Source organism: Marmota monax, unplaced genomic scaffold (genome assembly GCF_021218885.2).
Source record: "Marmota monax isolate L192 unplaced genomic scaffold, Marmota_monax_Labrador192_F-V1.1 WCK01_AAM20220418_F8-fsc00071, whole genome shotgun sequence".
In the NCBI taxonomy this organism is placed as follows: Eukaryota; Metazoa; Chordata; class Mammalia; order Rodentia; family Sciuridae; genus Marmota; species Marmota monax.
The window spans coordinates 2892545-2909619 of NW_026695217.1; the positions used below are offsets into that span (position 1 = coordinate 2892545).

Consider the following 17075-nt stretch of genomic DNA (forward strand, 5'->3'; position numbering starts at 1 on the left):
CCATCCCCCGTCTCTCTGACCAGAACACTGTTTGGTTTGTCACGGAAGCACGAAGACAATGTGTATGAACTCTCCTTCCTGTCTGGGTGGGTCCAGGTAGATTCATAGTAGATAAACTGTACAAGCCTATGGATTATTATGTCCTGGGTCCAATTTTTTAAAATCATCTGCCTTTGTGAGAGTTCCCACTGCTCTTTTCTCTGGCTATACCTGCAATGAATATCAAACCTGCTTGTGAAGGCACCTGGTTCACACATGACCTTGTTAAAATTAATTTTCTTCTTTTGTTTGTATAAAGACAATATGACACAGTTGTCTTTAAAAGGTATAAAAACAATTAATATTCATTATTTTCAATGATTATCTACATTTTAAAAAAATCTTCTATTTTACTTAAAAATCAAATCAGTTTCCTACATTTTAAGATATGTTTATGTGTCTTAAAAGTAAAGATGTTTTCTTCTGGGGTGAGATTATTAATTTTCCACATTCAGGAAGAAAGACTCACTAGTTTCAGAGTGAATATGTAAGAAATTTATGCTTGAAATATTTTCATTTAGCATTTGGTCCCATTTCATTCTGATGATTATATGAACATTACATTTGGAATTAGGAAAACCTGTACTGCTTACAGACTCGATGCAGAAGTGAATTCCTATCTCTAGCAAAGGGTCGCTGTGCAAAGGCCTCTCCAGCTTGCTCTGAACCAGGCCAGTGCTCACAGTCAGCTCCAGCTGTCCACCTGTGGAACTCCTCTGACCCCCAGAGTGAGCCCTTTATCTGCCCTAGGGACACACTATGCCCCAGGTACAAGACAAAAGGCTTAACATGCAATTTGACAGTTCACGTTAGGGCTGGGGATGGAGCTCCTTGGCAGAGCATTTACCTAGTATGTGCAAATTCCTGGGTTCAATTCCATAGTCCTGCAATAACAAAAAAGTTATTTTTAAATGTTTTCTATAGATTCCTTTCTGTATGTCTATTTTTAAAGTATAAAGTTCCCTACAAAATCTGTATCTTCATTTTAAATATTTCAAAAAATAAAGCTGCAGGGGCGGGGAGTTTCAGGCACTCCCGCTGATGGGGAAGCACCAGCAGGCAGGAGTAGGAGTCTGAGTCAGTGCTGCAAATTTAGGAGAGTTTTTAGGATCTATTAGATGTGTTTAAAAAAAAAAAAAAAGAAAAGAAATATATAATACATATTATATACATATATATCCAATTTACAAATAAAATTCTTCCACATTCATTCTTCCTCATCTATATTTTCTTATGCTTCTGTATTAGTAGGTTAAGTTAATCCACTGAACAATCTATACATTAACATATATTTTAAATCTGTGGTCCTTAAACAGAGAAAAAATGCCATCTGAAACATTTATGAAGGGATGAGTATTTCAAGTTTTAAAAACATACTAGAATGTCCCTATCCATTACCTTAAATAAGTTACTTTATCTTTTGTGACTTGAATTAATTCTTTCATTTAAAAGTCACACTAACGTATGTCATAATGGGATGTACAGTGGTCTGGAATTTGTTAGGTGATAAAAAAGAATATGAAGAAAAAATAGAAAAAAAGAGTATGAATATAAAAATATTATACATTCACTCCCTGTGGGATTTAGGGGCTGAAAGCACATAGCCCCCAAATTAGTGCCCTAAATTCTACTTCCTAAAGACAAATTTTGTACACATACAAAAATCACCTGACTTTAAACGGAGGCAGTAACATTTCCCTAAGTTATGAAAACAACACATATGCACATAAGGAACATTAACATACATGAGAAGTGAGGGGAGGGGAGGCTGGCTTTCAGACCATCTCCATTGCTCACGGGGACAGCACCAATTGTGATGTCTGAAAAAATCTACACTTGTTTGGTTTATGGTTTCTTCCCCTTTAAGTTAACCTTCTGACTTTTTTTGAGGTATTACACCTGGGGCAAGTGCCCCGCTCCTCAGCTATCAGAACCCTTGATCTGTGCAGACAGAGCCTGCTGCAGAATCAGCTGTGCACACTGGGAGGGGAGGGCAGCAAGGAACAGTTCTTGCAGAGTTCTTCCAAGTAATGACTATGGCTCGAGGGGTGACAAACGCCAACCGCTATCAAGAGGTAATGGTTATACCAAAAGATGCTTCTTCTGGGAAGCTGAGACATTTAGAATATGAATGTTCTAAGACCACTGTCTCTACGGAAGTCACAAACCTCATGAGGCAAATTCAGTTCTCAGTCCATGTGACTCATCCAGGAGCTCAACAGACCCGCATGGTCAGTGGCGCATGGTGAACAGCAGAGACCATTCCACCACCATGGACGACCTGGACTGCACAGCTCTAAAAGGCAACGTGGTGCCACCCAGCAGGTGCTGTGGGCTGCTTCTGACAGACCCCTTCTCATGCATTCACATGTCCAGCAGTCACCAGAAAGGCCACACATGCCACCTGCAGGCCTCGGGGCCAGCCAGCCCGCAGAGCACACTGTGCACCTACAGACACACGCGCATAGACACATGCGCACAGGCTGCCTCCAAGGGCCTCAAGGAACAAAGTGCCTTTGTAATCGGAAAACTGTTTGTGAAAATGAAGCATTTTAAAATGAGACATCCCCTTTACCCCTAAAACTGGCAATAAAAAGTAGAAAAATATTTTCACGTGCTGTGGTGTACATGAGCAAAATCTTTAGAAGGACTAATTGGTAATTTTTGTCAAAAATTTAAACATGCGTATCCTTTAAATTTGTTTTTGTTTTTGTGGTGCTGGGGATTGAACCCAGGGCCTTGGGCATGTGAGTCAAGCACTCTACCAACTGTGCTATATCCCCAGCCCTATATCCTTTAAATTTAAGACTCCTAGTTCAATGAACTTATCTTCCCAAAAGTTATCAAACATGTAGATGTATGTAAATTTTCTTTTTATAAAATGCAATGGAGTACACTGTGTGTAAGAGGTATTTTCTTTCTGTAAATAAAATCTTCAGAGCAGTTTAAACTAAAGGATGTAGTTTTCTCAGTTCTTCCTGGAAAATTCATGGCCAGGTCAGGAAAATTAAATTCAAAATAATACAAAACATAAACCTCGATTTTATACAGCAATAAGAAACGTAGAAGAGTTTCCTTTTCAGAAGTCGGAAATGGGGCATGATTTTTGACATAGCAACATAAATGTCACCTATGATAGAAGACTTCTCCTTCAGAAGGGTGAAAATGACATAATGCATTAGTGAAAAACTGGTGAAATAAATTAGCATGTGCCTTGTAAATTATAAGATGTGTGGGAGGCTATAGAGAATAAGCCAGAGCCAGTGCTGCATGTACAGCCACATGAAAGGGGGACGTGCCACACAGGGCCACCCCAGGGACATGCACCTCCCACCCAGTGGGTCTCTGGGAATTCCAGTTTTCTATTTGCCTAAGCATGTTTTAACAGCAAATATTTTGAAAATAATTTTTTTCTTATTAATAAGTTCTCAGTAACAAGAATATAAAACTGGACATTACACAAACTTTTCTCAAAGCCAAACCAGAAAAGATAGTCATGGGCTACTTTTCAATAACAATTGGCTATGTCTGCAAATTAAAGTGTAATTTTTAGAAAGGCAGACATTTCAAAGAAATACTCTCAAGAGTTGTGAAATTCTTGAGATTTATTATGAAAACTGATAAAAATATTTCTGAAATTTTTAGAGAGGAATAATAGGTATTTTCTCAATTAAAACAGTAAGATGTATAAGATAAAGCTGCCTGGGCTAAGTCTGGCCACGCAGCTGGCAGTTGGCGGACAGAACCTATTCTCAGTGATGATTCCAACACTGCATTGAGATTCCATGAGAACAGTGGTCTTCTAATCACCACAGAAATATTAGCAAAGTGCTTATTTTAACCTTAATTTTTTTGGTGGTAATGGTAATGAATGGCTTCATTTACTATTTTTACCTGTGTTGAAATTTGGTTCTAGCATCTTATTTTCAAAATTTTTTATTAGTCTGTCTAATTAATCTATATTCTTTCCAAACACTACTTAAGGGGGGGGGGGGGGGAAACAAGTAGAAAGTCATTCTAATTTGGATTTACAGACCTTAAGTTTTAGTCTGTATTCCAAGTTCTTTTGGCCCAAGAGTATTTAAATTATGGTTACTCACTCTTGTGTTAGATTAGTAAAGATGGCTTAATTGAAGTCTTGGCATTTTGTTTTAAAAATCAAATCAAGCCAAAACTTCACATTAAAGACTTTTAAGTTGCATTAAAATTTCATTATTTCTCCCAGGAAATAAATTCTTAGCACTTATGATTTTCCTAAACGTAACTATTAAAACAATAGAGTGAATCTAACACAAGAAACAACATAGAAATAACCACTTCTTTGGAAGTTATAAAGCACAATGTCAAAGGAGCCTTTGAATCTTACAGGGAGTAGCTCACAGACTAAAATGAAAGCAAAATTCAGATTCTGTATTGAATTATAGCATCATTTCAGTAACCATAATTACATCCTTATATCATGAAGACAGCTTGACTGACAAAGGCAAAGGAAAGCCAAGGAGGATACGGTGATCACATTTCTGTGTGAACCACTAACACTGGGGTGGGGGTGGGAGTGGGGGTATTGTCATCTAATCAGAAAAGAGCAAAAAAAAAAAAAATATATATATATATATATATATATATATATATATAGAAAATGGAATCAGGCAGGTATGGTAGTGCACACCTGTGATCCAGCAACTTAGGAGGCTGAGGCAGGAGGATCCAAGTTGAAGGCTAGCCTAAGCAACTTAGTAAGATTTTTTTAGTCTCAAAAAATAAAAAGGGATGGGGCTCAGTGGTAAAGCAACACTGGATTTAATCCCCAGTGTGAAAAATAGAAAGAGAGAAAGAAAGAAATTGGAATCAGACAACTTCAATAGTGAATTCTGATGGAAATGTTATAAATTTTCTTTAAAGGCATAATTGTTCAGTTTCCATTCTTAATACCAGAAATGTAAAATTTCTACAATGAAAGGTAACCTCTTCTCAAATTTCCCCAAGTTTGTATTTAAATTCTTTACTATGACAATAGTAACTATTAAGAAAATAGTAACTAATAAGAAAAGGCTCTGACCATAAAGATGCAGGTTTATCTACACCTGTATTTCCTAATCCCCACATCCACAGTAGGACCTCCAAATTGACCAAGGACATTGCCTCCTTTTTATTTTCTCTCTTATATTTTCAGTCCTTTGGTGCTCTTATTCTTAAGGTCCCATTAATTTTTTTATCTTCCTAGTGAAAATATTTATCAGAAAACACGAGACATGTTTGCCTTTAAAACACATGACCCAAATCCATGAGAAGACATGAGTTCTAGTGCGGCTCCTCTCTCAGAATCCCGACTACTTAGACCACTGCTCACTGCTCACTTGAAGTCATCATGGTTTTGTAGACCTCAAGGAAAAGGTTTAAAACTTAAAACCTGATACTGATATATTCAGACTTAGAGACTTGCCATCACTTTATCATTTAGAGATTTGTCATTATCACTTATCTGGAATTTAATGTTTAAATGTGTGTGGGTTTTTTTGCGGGGGGGTGTTTTAGGGATTGAACTCAGGGGCACTCGACCACTGAGCCACACAGCCAGCCCTATTTTGTATTTTACTTAGAGACAGGGTCTCAGTGAGTTGCTCAAGGCCTCACCATTGATCCTCCTGTCTCAGCCTCCCAAACTGCTGGGATTACAGACATGTGCCACCATGCCGGTTTAAATGTTTTTATTGCTATTCCAACTGTCATTTTTGTCTGCCTATTAAATACGTACAGTATCGGTTAGATTAAAGAGACACTGGGAATACAAAGCCACACTGAGGGAAGATAAAACCAGACTGGACCCTGTATTTTGCTCACTATGCTGATAGGAAGTTTGTAACTGATGTCAAGGTAGGGGAAATAGTGCAAACAAGTCTTTGGAAGATTAAATGAACATTTAAGTTACTCAAGTATTATAAGACACATTTGCAAACTGAGCTCATGGGTAATCTGGGAAATTTGCACAGTTCCAAATAGGTAGTTTCATAAAAACAAATACAAAACAATAGAAGTTGCAATCAAATAACTGTACTCATCACTCAGTGCCATATGTAATGCTATGTTTAGTTCTTATGCATCACTCAAATACAGACATACTACATTCTGCAACCAACAATCACGGCATGTATATTCTTCAGTGGGGAAAATAAATTAGTATAATTGTGCAAAGCACCTATTTTACCTACCGGGCAATTCACTTTGCTTTAAGTAGTCAGAATTCTTTATATACAACTGTTTCATCCCTCCACCCTCCAAATAAAATATAAGCAAAAAATAAGCTAACTCATGATGACAAAAATAAAGGCAGCATTACATGAATATCAAATGGAAAAGAGATAAAGAATGCTTCCAACAGTGTGCTTTTTGCTCATGTGTTCTCTGAATAACATAAATTGTACAGTATATTATAAAGTAGGTATTGAACAGATCTCAGTATGCTATTTCTTATTTTGAAAGGCAATCCATTAAAGTAGTTGCATAATCTAGAGGAAGGTGTAAAAAAAGGGAAGAAAGTATATTTTTGTGATTACAACTTTCTATAACCCACATCCTGAATGGTATGTGTTCTGTGATGTCATTATGAGTGCTCGTGTTCATTTACCATCATTTCAGCAAATAACCCCCACCCCCCAGTACTTCACCATTCACCTGGCAAGACCATCTGGGACATCTTTGTGAAGCTATTATTAATGAATTTCAACCCTCTGACCAGCACATGAAAGCTCATAGGTACTCACCCTGCAAACTGGGCACTGCCAGTGACTACTGCTGTCTCTAAGCCTGAACTCATCAGACAAACACTTGGAATGATACACACGAAAACACAGGTCACATATCAACACCTCTCCAGGCAAATGGCATTCAAAACAATACCAGTCATGATTTTCTGTTTCCCAGTCCTACAAAAAATACAAAATAATTTCGTATGACATTTTGTCAATATCTGCAATGACTAAGAACAAAATTGAAACTGAAGTCCATCAGAAGTTAGGCATTTTAAACAATTTTAGACATTTACTATGTTAAAACAAGAGGGAAAATACCTAGAAATTTACTTCTTTAAAATTTAAATTCTTTCCTAAACAGTATTAATATTCAGAAATACCTTAAGGTGATCTGATAATAAACCAGTCCAAAATGAAGTAAGTCCAAAGCCAATCCCAGATCTAACAGTATCTTTCAGTCTTAAATATAATCTAAGAAATAATTTCTTCAGTAAACTGAGTACCCCCATCCAACTTGTAGCTTAGTGTTTCAAACAAACCTTGTTCAGTTCTGCTATTTAAAAATTATATAATAAATTCCTGGTACACTCTATGAACAGAGAGAAGAGTAACAAATGGTGATGCTCACTATTCTTATCTTCTCATCCATGGTTTTGGATATTTTACTGAAAATAACCATTAATCAGAATATCCACGTTCTGATAGGTTGCCAAATTTTCAGGGTCTGTTGAATTTGGAAAAATAGAATGAAAATGTGAAACTAAAGGTTTAATCACACTGTCCATAAGATTACCATAGTAAAAAAAAAAAATAAATAAGGAAGCAGGCTAATTTCCTGCTGCAGCCTCCTGGCTGTAAGAGAACAGGGCTGCAACACACAGGCGCTCCTCAACTGCGTATCCTCACACAGCCAGGACCACGGCAGTATAGCAAGACGACTATGAGAGGTTCTCCTGCGTTAGGGTCCACACTTTATAAACACCACTCTTAGTTTCTACTATAATTAAGAGTGATGGACCTAATCCTCAACCTTCTTTTATAGACATAATCACCAAATGAGTTAGAGAGAAGCCCACGGCACACCCACGGCCACTTCCAGTGGGGACCCTCACTCCACATGTGGTCCCTCATTCCATGTGTGGTCTCTGCCATCATTTTTCTTTTCATAAATCATTATTTACACTGTTTCCAAAGTGGTGCAGCTTTTTCATTTCCTCAGATGTCAATATTCCCCCAATAAATGGGCTTCTACGTTGCACTCAGGGAACAGTGACTTCTTAAGCAACTAGGTCCAAATGTACTGTTTGACCATATCTGAGTGCTCGTCACTATTCCTTCAAAAGGATGGAGAATCACTAATGTTCCAAAATTTATGTATTCTAGTCCACATCCAGAGCCACAGTAGTAAATCCTGCAGGAATGTAAGCTTTGGTTTGCTTTCCATTAAGAAATTGGAGGTCTTCACTCTAGCTACTTGCTGCACATGTTTATACTTTGCAAACTCACTTTGGAGGAGTAATTCAGTTGGACTATAATCATAAAATTTTGATTTTTACATAAAATTCTGATTGTATATGGCAGAAAAAAACTACCCTGCAAAGTCTGATCCAGTGGCACCATGCAGGCACAACATATGTATGTGGTGCTTGGCAATGAACACTCACTGGTGCATCTGTTTCAGATAGCTCATAGGTACCTTCCATTTTAGCTACTTCAATTTTTGTTTCAAAATCTTCTAAAATAAATTGTTTTGGTAGAGATAAAATACCTGGTTATATTTTTAATTAACAGAACTCTTCCTACATTTAGAACAAAGTATTTCAGAATATTTTCATCATAACTGTTTGGAAACATATTAAAGGATTTTGGAAACTGCCCTCGTCCATCATTTGAATTTTTTACACTAATTCATCTTTATGTGATGGTCAAGATGGTAGTTACTAGGATAACTAAGGGAAGGAAGGGCTCAGCTCTAACCTCTCCATGTCCCCTCCTGCTTCTTCCCACCCTACCCTTCCCCCAGTCACCTAGGAAAGAAAATGAAAATGGATCTGTTTTGATGGGGTACTTAATACTAAGCTTAGTGTTTCATAACAATTATAGAAATGAAAGTATAATTTGCTTGAAGAGTAGAGCCATTTATATATATATATATATATATATATATATATATATATAATGGCACATAACTAATTCTGTTATCTGATACAAAAGAAATTATGGGTGGGGGAAGGCAGTGCTATTCACTCTTTAAATCATGGCAATAACTGTTCAGAATAATCATGCAAAGCTGACTTCAAAAGTTATTAGATTCTGAATCCAGGTCCAAGGTATAAATGCTAGGGGCACATTTATTGCAAGCCAAGTTGCCTGCAGTTGGCCTTTTGATAAACGTAAACCACTTACGTAGTGCTTTTCACTAACTCTTGCTCACATGTGCCAACAGTCTAAGTTTGCATTTTCAATGGATTCCACTAGATGTCACCAGCTACTCTAGACAGCCTGCTTTAATGGCATATGTGAAATGCTACTTCAGAACAAGAAAGCTTTCACAAAGCAAACCTACTAGCACAAAATTGAAAGCTAGAAGCAGTGTAAAGATAGCACAATTTTAACAAGTCTAGCAAGAGTTAACTAAGCAAGCCTAAAGTAAGATAGAAATGTATTACAAAAAAAAAAAAAAGGCAGAATCAAAATAAAACAACATAGCGCAAAATTTAGTTCACCTTGTGTGAGGTTGCTGTCCTGGAGAAAGGCTGTATACTGTAGGCCTTTCAAAATAAAAACAAAATAATCTTGGTCTCTCTACTACAATTTTGCTCAATATCAGGTAATATACAGGGATAAAGAGATTTCACACATAGTCAAACTGTTTATTATTTGCTTATGGTTTATACTGTTTTTCAGATGACATTGACTGATACTCTACCGACATGTAATTACTAGATAAAAGACAGCAGCATGCACACTGAGGAGTCAACAGAAGAAACTTTCCACACTAACATGAGAGCCACAAATGGACAGAGAAAATCACTCTCCAGGAATTCATGTGCCCTGAAACCTATGATATTAAAAAATTATTTAACAAATAAATTCAGTGTTGTCACACATTTGCACAATACCATGAATGTGTGTCTCATCTGAAACCAGTTCACACTGGATGTTTTGGAAACTGGAGTGATGACAGTGAGTGGTGTACCAAGCACCTCAGCACCCTGTGATATGCCACCCTCAGAACCTAGCAGGGAAATGGCCACCATCCAGCAGCACCTACTGCTCTCAAAGTCTCAGTCATCCATACAGCATTTGGTTAAGACTCTGGAGCCAGACTGGTTACATCCAGGCCCTGCCACTCACGGCTGTGTAATCTTGGGCAGAATGCTTAGCTTCTCTGTGTATCATATAGTCCCTAGTTTATAGGGTTTTCATACAGATCAAATGAGATCCTGTGTATATATTCATAGAAGAGTGCCTGGCACGACAGGAGGCTCAGGAACTGTGACCAGTGCTACAGCCTATTTAGTGCACAAAACAGGAACTGACCAGCCACAACATGAACCATGCTCATGACCACATGTGGGTGGGTGCACTCCTTTCCCCAGCACTTTAATATGCACCATCACATCTGATTTTCACAACATTTCTCTAAGTTAAGTAGAACAAGAAATATTATTAACTCCAGTTTAGAGATAAAACTGAAGCCTGGAAAGACAGTTTTTTCCTCACATAGCAAGGGGGGATGTGGAGAAGGGCTCAGTGAGTCTCTGAGCTCCCATCCAGCACTTCAGCAGCCCTGAGGCCGCTCACCCCTCCAGGTGGCTTCCTAGGTCCACCTGATGAGTAGATGAACATTTCAGTACCAAGACGTATGTATGATCTCATATTTAAGTGTAGATATGATGTAAAATTTATTCTATGCAATTCTCTACATTAGTTAAATTCTATTAGCCAATGAAGTACTCATTTGGAGAGCAGAATTGAATGGTTAAATATTTCTAGTAGTTTAAATATGATTTATCTTTAAAATAAAAATCTTATGACATTCCTTAGTGAAATAGAATTCAGACAAAAGAAGAAAAAAAAAAAGAGAAAGAACTCACACACATGCACACAATCCATACAAGTAGAAAAGAGGACACAGGATAGCATGACCCCAAAATGTTCTTCTGAGTAAAATGGAAATTCTTTACCAAAGCAAGAATAATTTCTGAGTATATTATAGTTTGATTTCACATAGACCTTTAGTATATAATTTGTTTCTAATTAATTAATAATCACCAGTGCTTTACTTAATAATTAGTAAATAATTATATTTTTATAACTGATAATGGGAATGGACACTTGGAAAGAATGTATAGCATAGAATATAATAAAAAGAGAATAATATATGTTTCACATTTTAAAAAGTAGTATCCAAAGGCATCACATTTTATACTTAAGGTATTTAAAACACATGACTGAGCCAGGTGTGATGACTCACACCTGTGATCCCAGCTACTCAGGAGGCTAAGGCAGGAAAATGGAAAGTTCAAGGCCAGCCTCCGCAACTTAGCCAGATTCTGTCTCAGAAATAAAAAATAAAAAGGCACAGAAATAAAAATAAAAATGTAACTAAGTGGTAAAGTGCTTGCCTATCATATGTGAGGCCCTGAGTTCAATGCCCAGTACCTCAAAAAAAAAACAAAAAAAAAAACACCCATAAGTTGATGACAAAGATCACTGAAACAAGAAAAAAGCAAAAATCTAAACAGCTTTTTAAAAATTCTTACTTGCCCACTTACGAAATTCTCACCTCACATTTATTTTAAGGAGGGTCTGGAGAGTGAAGCCCGGTTTGATGGTAGGTCTGCCTTGATACTTTTCAAGAACAAATCAAGGAGCTATTTCTTGTCAAGGCTTCATTAAAGCTATTTCTGAAGAATAAGGCCATAAATTCCAATCATATCTCTTATCTAAAAGATGGGAGCTTCTCTAAATTTCAAGAGAAATATACACCAAGACTTGTTTTAGATTGACGGTTTGAGTTGGCAGGAGCAGATGACAGGAAGTGAGCCTGTACCTGCTCCTCTGCCAGGAGTCAGGAACAAGAGAGCATATGCTGTTCATTTCTTTTTAAACCAAATATGTATTTTCACTAATTACACTTTATTAAAAGTATCAAAAAAACTTCAGTAAATGAGAAAAGACAAAAAATACAAAATGGCACCTCTTCATTTCAAAACCCACCCCTGAGACCTGCCCAACAGAGAGGCATGATGCTGCTCTGGGCAGCACTAACATCTCACACTCGCCAAGAAGAGTGGACGGACACAGGTCCAAGCCTGGGAGCATGCTTCGATCATGGCAGCAAGGTGGACAAGGAGAAGGACTTTACTAAAACAAAAGCGTGGTTCCTCAATGAACATGACTGACATGAACTATGAAGGAAATGAGGCCCAGAGTGGTAGGTAGGTACACAGAGGGAGAAGTCATTTTATATAACAGATTTTTAAAACAACACTTTTAATTCATCCTTAACACTGGTGACCAAATTATTTAATGTCAGATTAAAATCACCTGCCAAATAATTGGGTAACTTCATGCTAGGGACCTTGAGCAAAGTTGGAAGTCACCAAATAATGTTAACTGCCTTAGTTTTACAATGCATATTTGATATGCTTGACCTGCAAATGATCCACAGCTCAAGGTTAATTGCTTTCCTATATTAAATACTTTGGTAAGACCTTCCCGTGTTTGGTGAGCACCTTATAGGTTGAGATCAACTCAGAAGAGACTAATTTATATTTATTTAAAAAACGCTAGTAAACACCAAACTTAACTCAGCCCAGAACATGGTAAAATTCCACCCAAGAAATATATTTCTAAAGCTGAAAGAATAAAGGGGATAAAATACGATGAAGAAATATAGCTCAAATGCAGTCATCCAGGTGTATTTCTTTAGAGCAAGCAGATAATGAAGCAATCTATGAGCCTATGAAGACATGGAGCATTTCTTTGAAAATAATAAAAGGAAAAAAGTCTCCATATAACAAAATGTTGAATGGTCAAACAACACAAAGTTCCTTTCATGCTCTGGACTAATGGCCTTTTACTAATATAATTTTGAAAGCTATGAAAGCCACCTTTAAATGAACTATCTGGACCCTCAGAGTGAATGTTAATGACACATCAAAAGTTTGAGATGACCATAAAAATTTTACAGGAGTATTTCTCAGGTTCAGTTAATTTGGCATTTAAAAAACTAGGTGGTACACATACTTTTGCTCATTTAAGGTTAATATTTAAGTAAACCATTTAAAGTTGAAAGAAGCCTCATTTTTAATACTTTTCACTCTATGATCTCATCTGGACATATATAAAATATTACCATGAGGATGCTTATTTCTTGCCTAATTTTGCCACAGTTTCTTCAAATGAATTCCTCTGACATAGGGAACTACAGTGATTGAGATCAGAATCACAAAATGTTTAAACAATTGTTTCAGTCTGGTAGAAGGAATTTCAGTAACATGGGGGCATCTGCCTCTGACCTATAAGAACAGGCTTCCTCAAAGACAGATTATTTATAACTATAGCCCCACATATTATAATTAAGCTTTTATTTTATGCTTCCAGGACTTAAAAAATGAAAATAACAATGTTCAAGATATGCATGATTTTTGATTGCTTCAAGTTTGTAAAAATAAGCATTAAAAAAAGAAAAAGGTGGCAATGGGGGAATAAAAATGTGATACCAACAAACTCTTGAGTTTCAAGCTCCATCAACTATAGCCAGTGGTGGAGAGGAGACAATTCTCTACCTTCACCTTCTCAGCATGAAGGGAGGAGTAATGACAAGCAGCGCCATCTCTGCTGACATGCCTCTCAGGAAATGTCACTTGGGGGACCCACCAAGGGAAACAACCTTCTGCCCCACCTCTGATTTTTAGAGGAAATAGAAGAAAAAGAAGAGGGACATTATTACCTATTTTTAAATGACAGAAATGCCAGAGTAAAGACTATTAAAAAAAAAAAGTGTTCAAAAACAAGTAACACCATACACCCTCCCTTCAAGGCCACAGATATCTACTTGACTACTTCTTTTCTTAATTCTGAGTCAGAACGACAAGATGAACAATAACATGCATATTTCAACTTAGAAACTCACATTGTACAAGGAATCAAAGTGATTCATAGTCCACTCCAGGTGGCGAAATTACAAAGGAGGGGGGCCCATATTCAAATGCTGGCATGCAGAATAGTCCCTGGCCACAGAATATCTTTGTACAAATGACAAAAGGTGACCTTTCCACAAGATGTTCTTGTTGTATACTCATTTTTATTAGAATATTACATTCTAATGTTTTGCTATAGCTCTGTCAAATATCCAAATGTAGTGCATCCATGATGTGAAAGGTGAGTCCTGGGGGTGCCGCTCACAGGTCCAGTCTGCACACGCAGGTCTCACAGTTGACACAGATACACAGAGCTGGCCAGTGCGAGATGCTCCTACTGTGCCCAGGTGATGCAGTTAATAAGTGTGTATACTGCTAGTGTGTCATTAGGGCATGACAACTGCAGCCTGCAGACAGCCCCCAGGTGGGCATGTGGCACACTGGCCAAGATAATGGAACACACTTGTAATGAGTCTCAATGTTTCATAGTTATAGATGCTTAAATGAAGATCAGGGGCTTTGTGAAGGAAAGTCTCAAAGAAATATGTGTGCTTTTCCTATACTATAAATAGGTATTTTCTTGTTTTAAGCATTTTAAATTTTTATTTTGCTTTTAATTGATAATAACTAGACATTTACAGGGTATAATGTGATGTTTTGAAACATATATACATTGTAGAATAATCAAATCAGGTTAACTAACATATCCATTACTTCAAATATTTAGTTCTTTGTGGTGAAAGCATTTAAAGGTTTATCTTCTAGCTATTTCAAAATATATAATATAATATTATATAACTACAGTCACCTTGCTAATCTACTATACCTAATAATTTTTATTCACTCATCAAAAACCTGCTTTGCATATATTAATCTATCTATGCTTTAGGTAGATAATTTTGTTTAATCCTTAATCAAATGAAATAGAGATCAATATGCCCATATTATAGCTGAAGAATCAACAAGGTTTGGAAATTTCTTCAAGATCACATAATTAAGTACCTAAGACAGAATTGAGACACCTGTTTATTTTAATATGTATGACCTTATCTCTTCCTATGTGTATGTGTATGTGTATGTGTGGGTGTGTATACACAAACACATTACATTATCCCTGAACTGTAAATATTTACCTATTTTGTGGTCTAAAGACAATTTTGATATCCTCAGTTGTACTTATATCATACTTGCATATTTAGTATAAAATGTTTGTTAAGAACCAATTGGAATTAAACTCTACACTAGTAGTTTGATATACAAGTAAAATTTCATCTAGGAAAAAGAAAAAGAAAGGATGAGGTAAATATATGCAACAAGAACATGTAAAAATGAACAGAATATAGAACTGAATGCTGTGAACATATAATAGGCTAATTATGTGCTTATTGATTTAAACTGAACAAAGAAACTTCAAGTTGAGGACCAAGAAAGTATATGGAACAGCACAAATCTTATGAAAAAGTCAAGAAAAATAAACTCACATCTATGAAAAAAAAATCTACATAAACCCCCAAGCCAAGATCCTACAAATGAAGCTGGACTTATTGCTGTATGACTCTCAGGAATCAAAAGGTTGCATCCCTGGACCAGTAAGTTTCTGAGTACTTCAGGACAAGATATTCTCCATTATCTGGATATTTAGAGTAGGTGATGAAATGCCAGTTATTGTTTTTGTTATCACTTGGCACCCAAAGTTTCTTGATTAGCAGCATAGCTATATTTTTCTGTAGGGAAATGCAACAGAGAATTTGCTCTGTTATAAATTTATTCTACTTTTCAAGAAACTTCCAGGGCACAAACCAAATGACACCAGTACAAGCAAAGGCTTTTGTCTTCTATGTTTTCTTTTTGAGAAAAACATGAGCTTTCTTTCCTGAGGCTTTGAAGCACTAATTAAGTTGATGAAACCCATGTTAAATCTGGAGCCTTTCCTAAGCCCATGACGTATCACAGTGGCTTCTGGAAGCAGCTTCCCAACTCTCAGACTCGGCAGATTAATGTGTCTGTTGGCTCTTCTTCTCTGTAGAGCCAGGAAAGGAAAGGAATTCAAATTTTCTAGAGAATGTTTCCACAATGAACCGATGTTTAAGATTTTATGTAATTTTTGTGATTTTAGAGAATTCATGATAAAACAATCTATTCTCAAAAACTAACAAAATTCACATCTGTTATATTTGAAATCTATCATTTAAATGATAGTCCTTCATAAAAATTAATTAATTGATTAGAAATGTCTTTCAGTAGAACACAAAATATTGCACATGAAACCAATCTTCACATGAGAAAAATATATATCTCTGCACCTATCTGTGCCTCTCAGTATAAAGTTGCAGACTAAAAAGAAATAGTAATATGCCATGGCTTAAAAGGAGTCAAAATTAAAACTAGCTAAAAGTATAAAGAGAATTAATTTTCAGTCTTTCCTGCTTGACTTCTGTTCCCATGCACAAATCCTGCAGTAGTCAGTTAATGAAGTCAGTGGCCAGGCGACTCTAACCTTTGGAAACCTTTGTATTTTACAACAAAACTCCTACTAATGTGTGGCTATAGGGCCTGATGCCATCCAAACTGAAGGGAAAGTGCTTCCCTAAGAAGACAACTGGTCACGTTCACTCTGTCTAGACAGCATCAATATTATCCTGCATTAAAACATTTTTTTACTAATATTTACCAAAGAAAACACATAGGGGTGCCATTAACTGGGTGTACACTAAAAGGGTTGTTCTTCTCTTCAGATTAGGGTAATATAGACAGAAGAAGCAGGCTGTTTGTAAAAGTGCATTCTCCTAGAGAGTAAGTATCTCTTCTATTAACATAGAGCCTTAATGTTGATAAAAGTGTTAAAATGAAAACTGCTGAATTTCTGAAAATGAATTTCTATAGATCATATCTAACTAATGTACAAAAACTAAAAGTCTGCAACTCTAAATTTATCAAATAAAATATACTTACAATCTCATCTCCTGGTAACCAATATCCTTCTTGTTCAATGCCAGCTTTTGAACCTTTGCAGCCCACTGTGAGAGTCTCCACAATAAGACCATCTTTCACAGCTAAGCTCAGCTGGCGGGTGGTCTCTTTTGGATGCATACCGTGAACTCGAGACATATACCTGAACACAGAGGAAAAGCAA

General features: G+C 36.5%; 1 protein-coding gene across 7 annotated transcripts in view; it reads right to left on the minus strand.

The window, feature by feature from the left end:
• Positions 1-17075, minus strand: part of Zmynd11 (zinc finger MYND-type containing 11) — a 90053-nt gene that overhangs the window by 25102 nt on the left and 47876 nt on the right. For 5 of the 7 annotated variants that reach the window (XM_046431996.2, XM_046431991.2, XM_046431993.2 and 2 more), the window contains exons 3-4: positions 16895-17054; positions 6801-6962 (exon numbers count right to left, since the gene is read on the minus strand). In XM_046431996.2, the coding sequence (XP_046287952.1) occupies positions 6801-6962; positions 16895-17054 (322 nt within the window). The remainder of the gene's footprint in view (positions 1-6800; positions 6963-16894; positions 17055-17075) is intronic. The other 2 variants (XM_046431999.2, XM_046431998.2) reach the window with 1 other exon arrangement.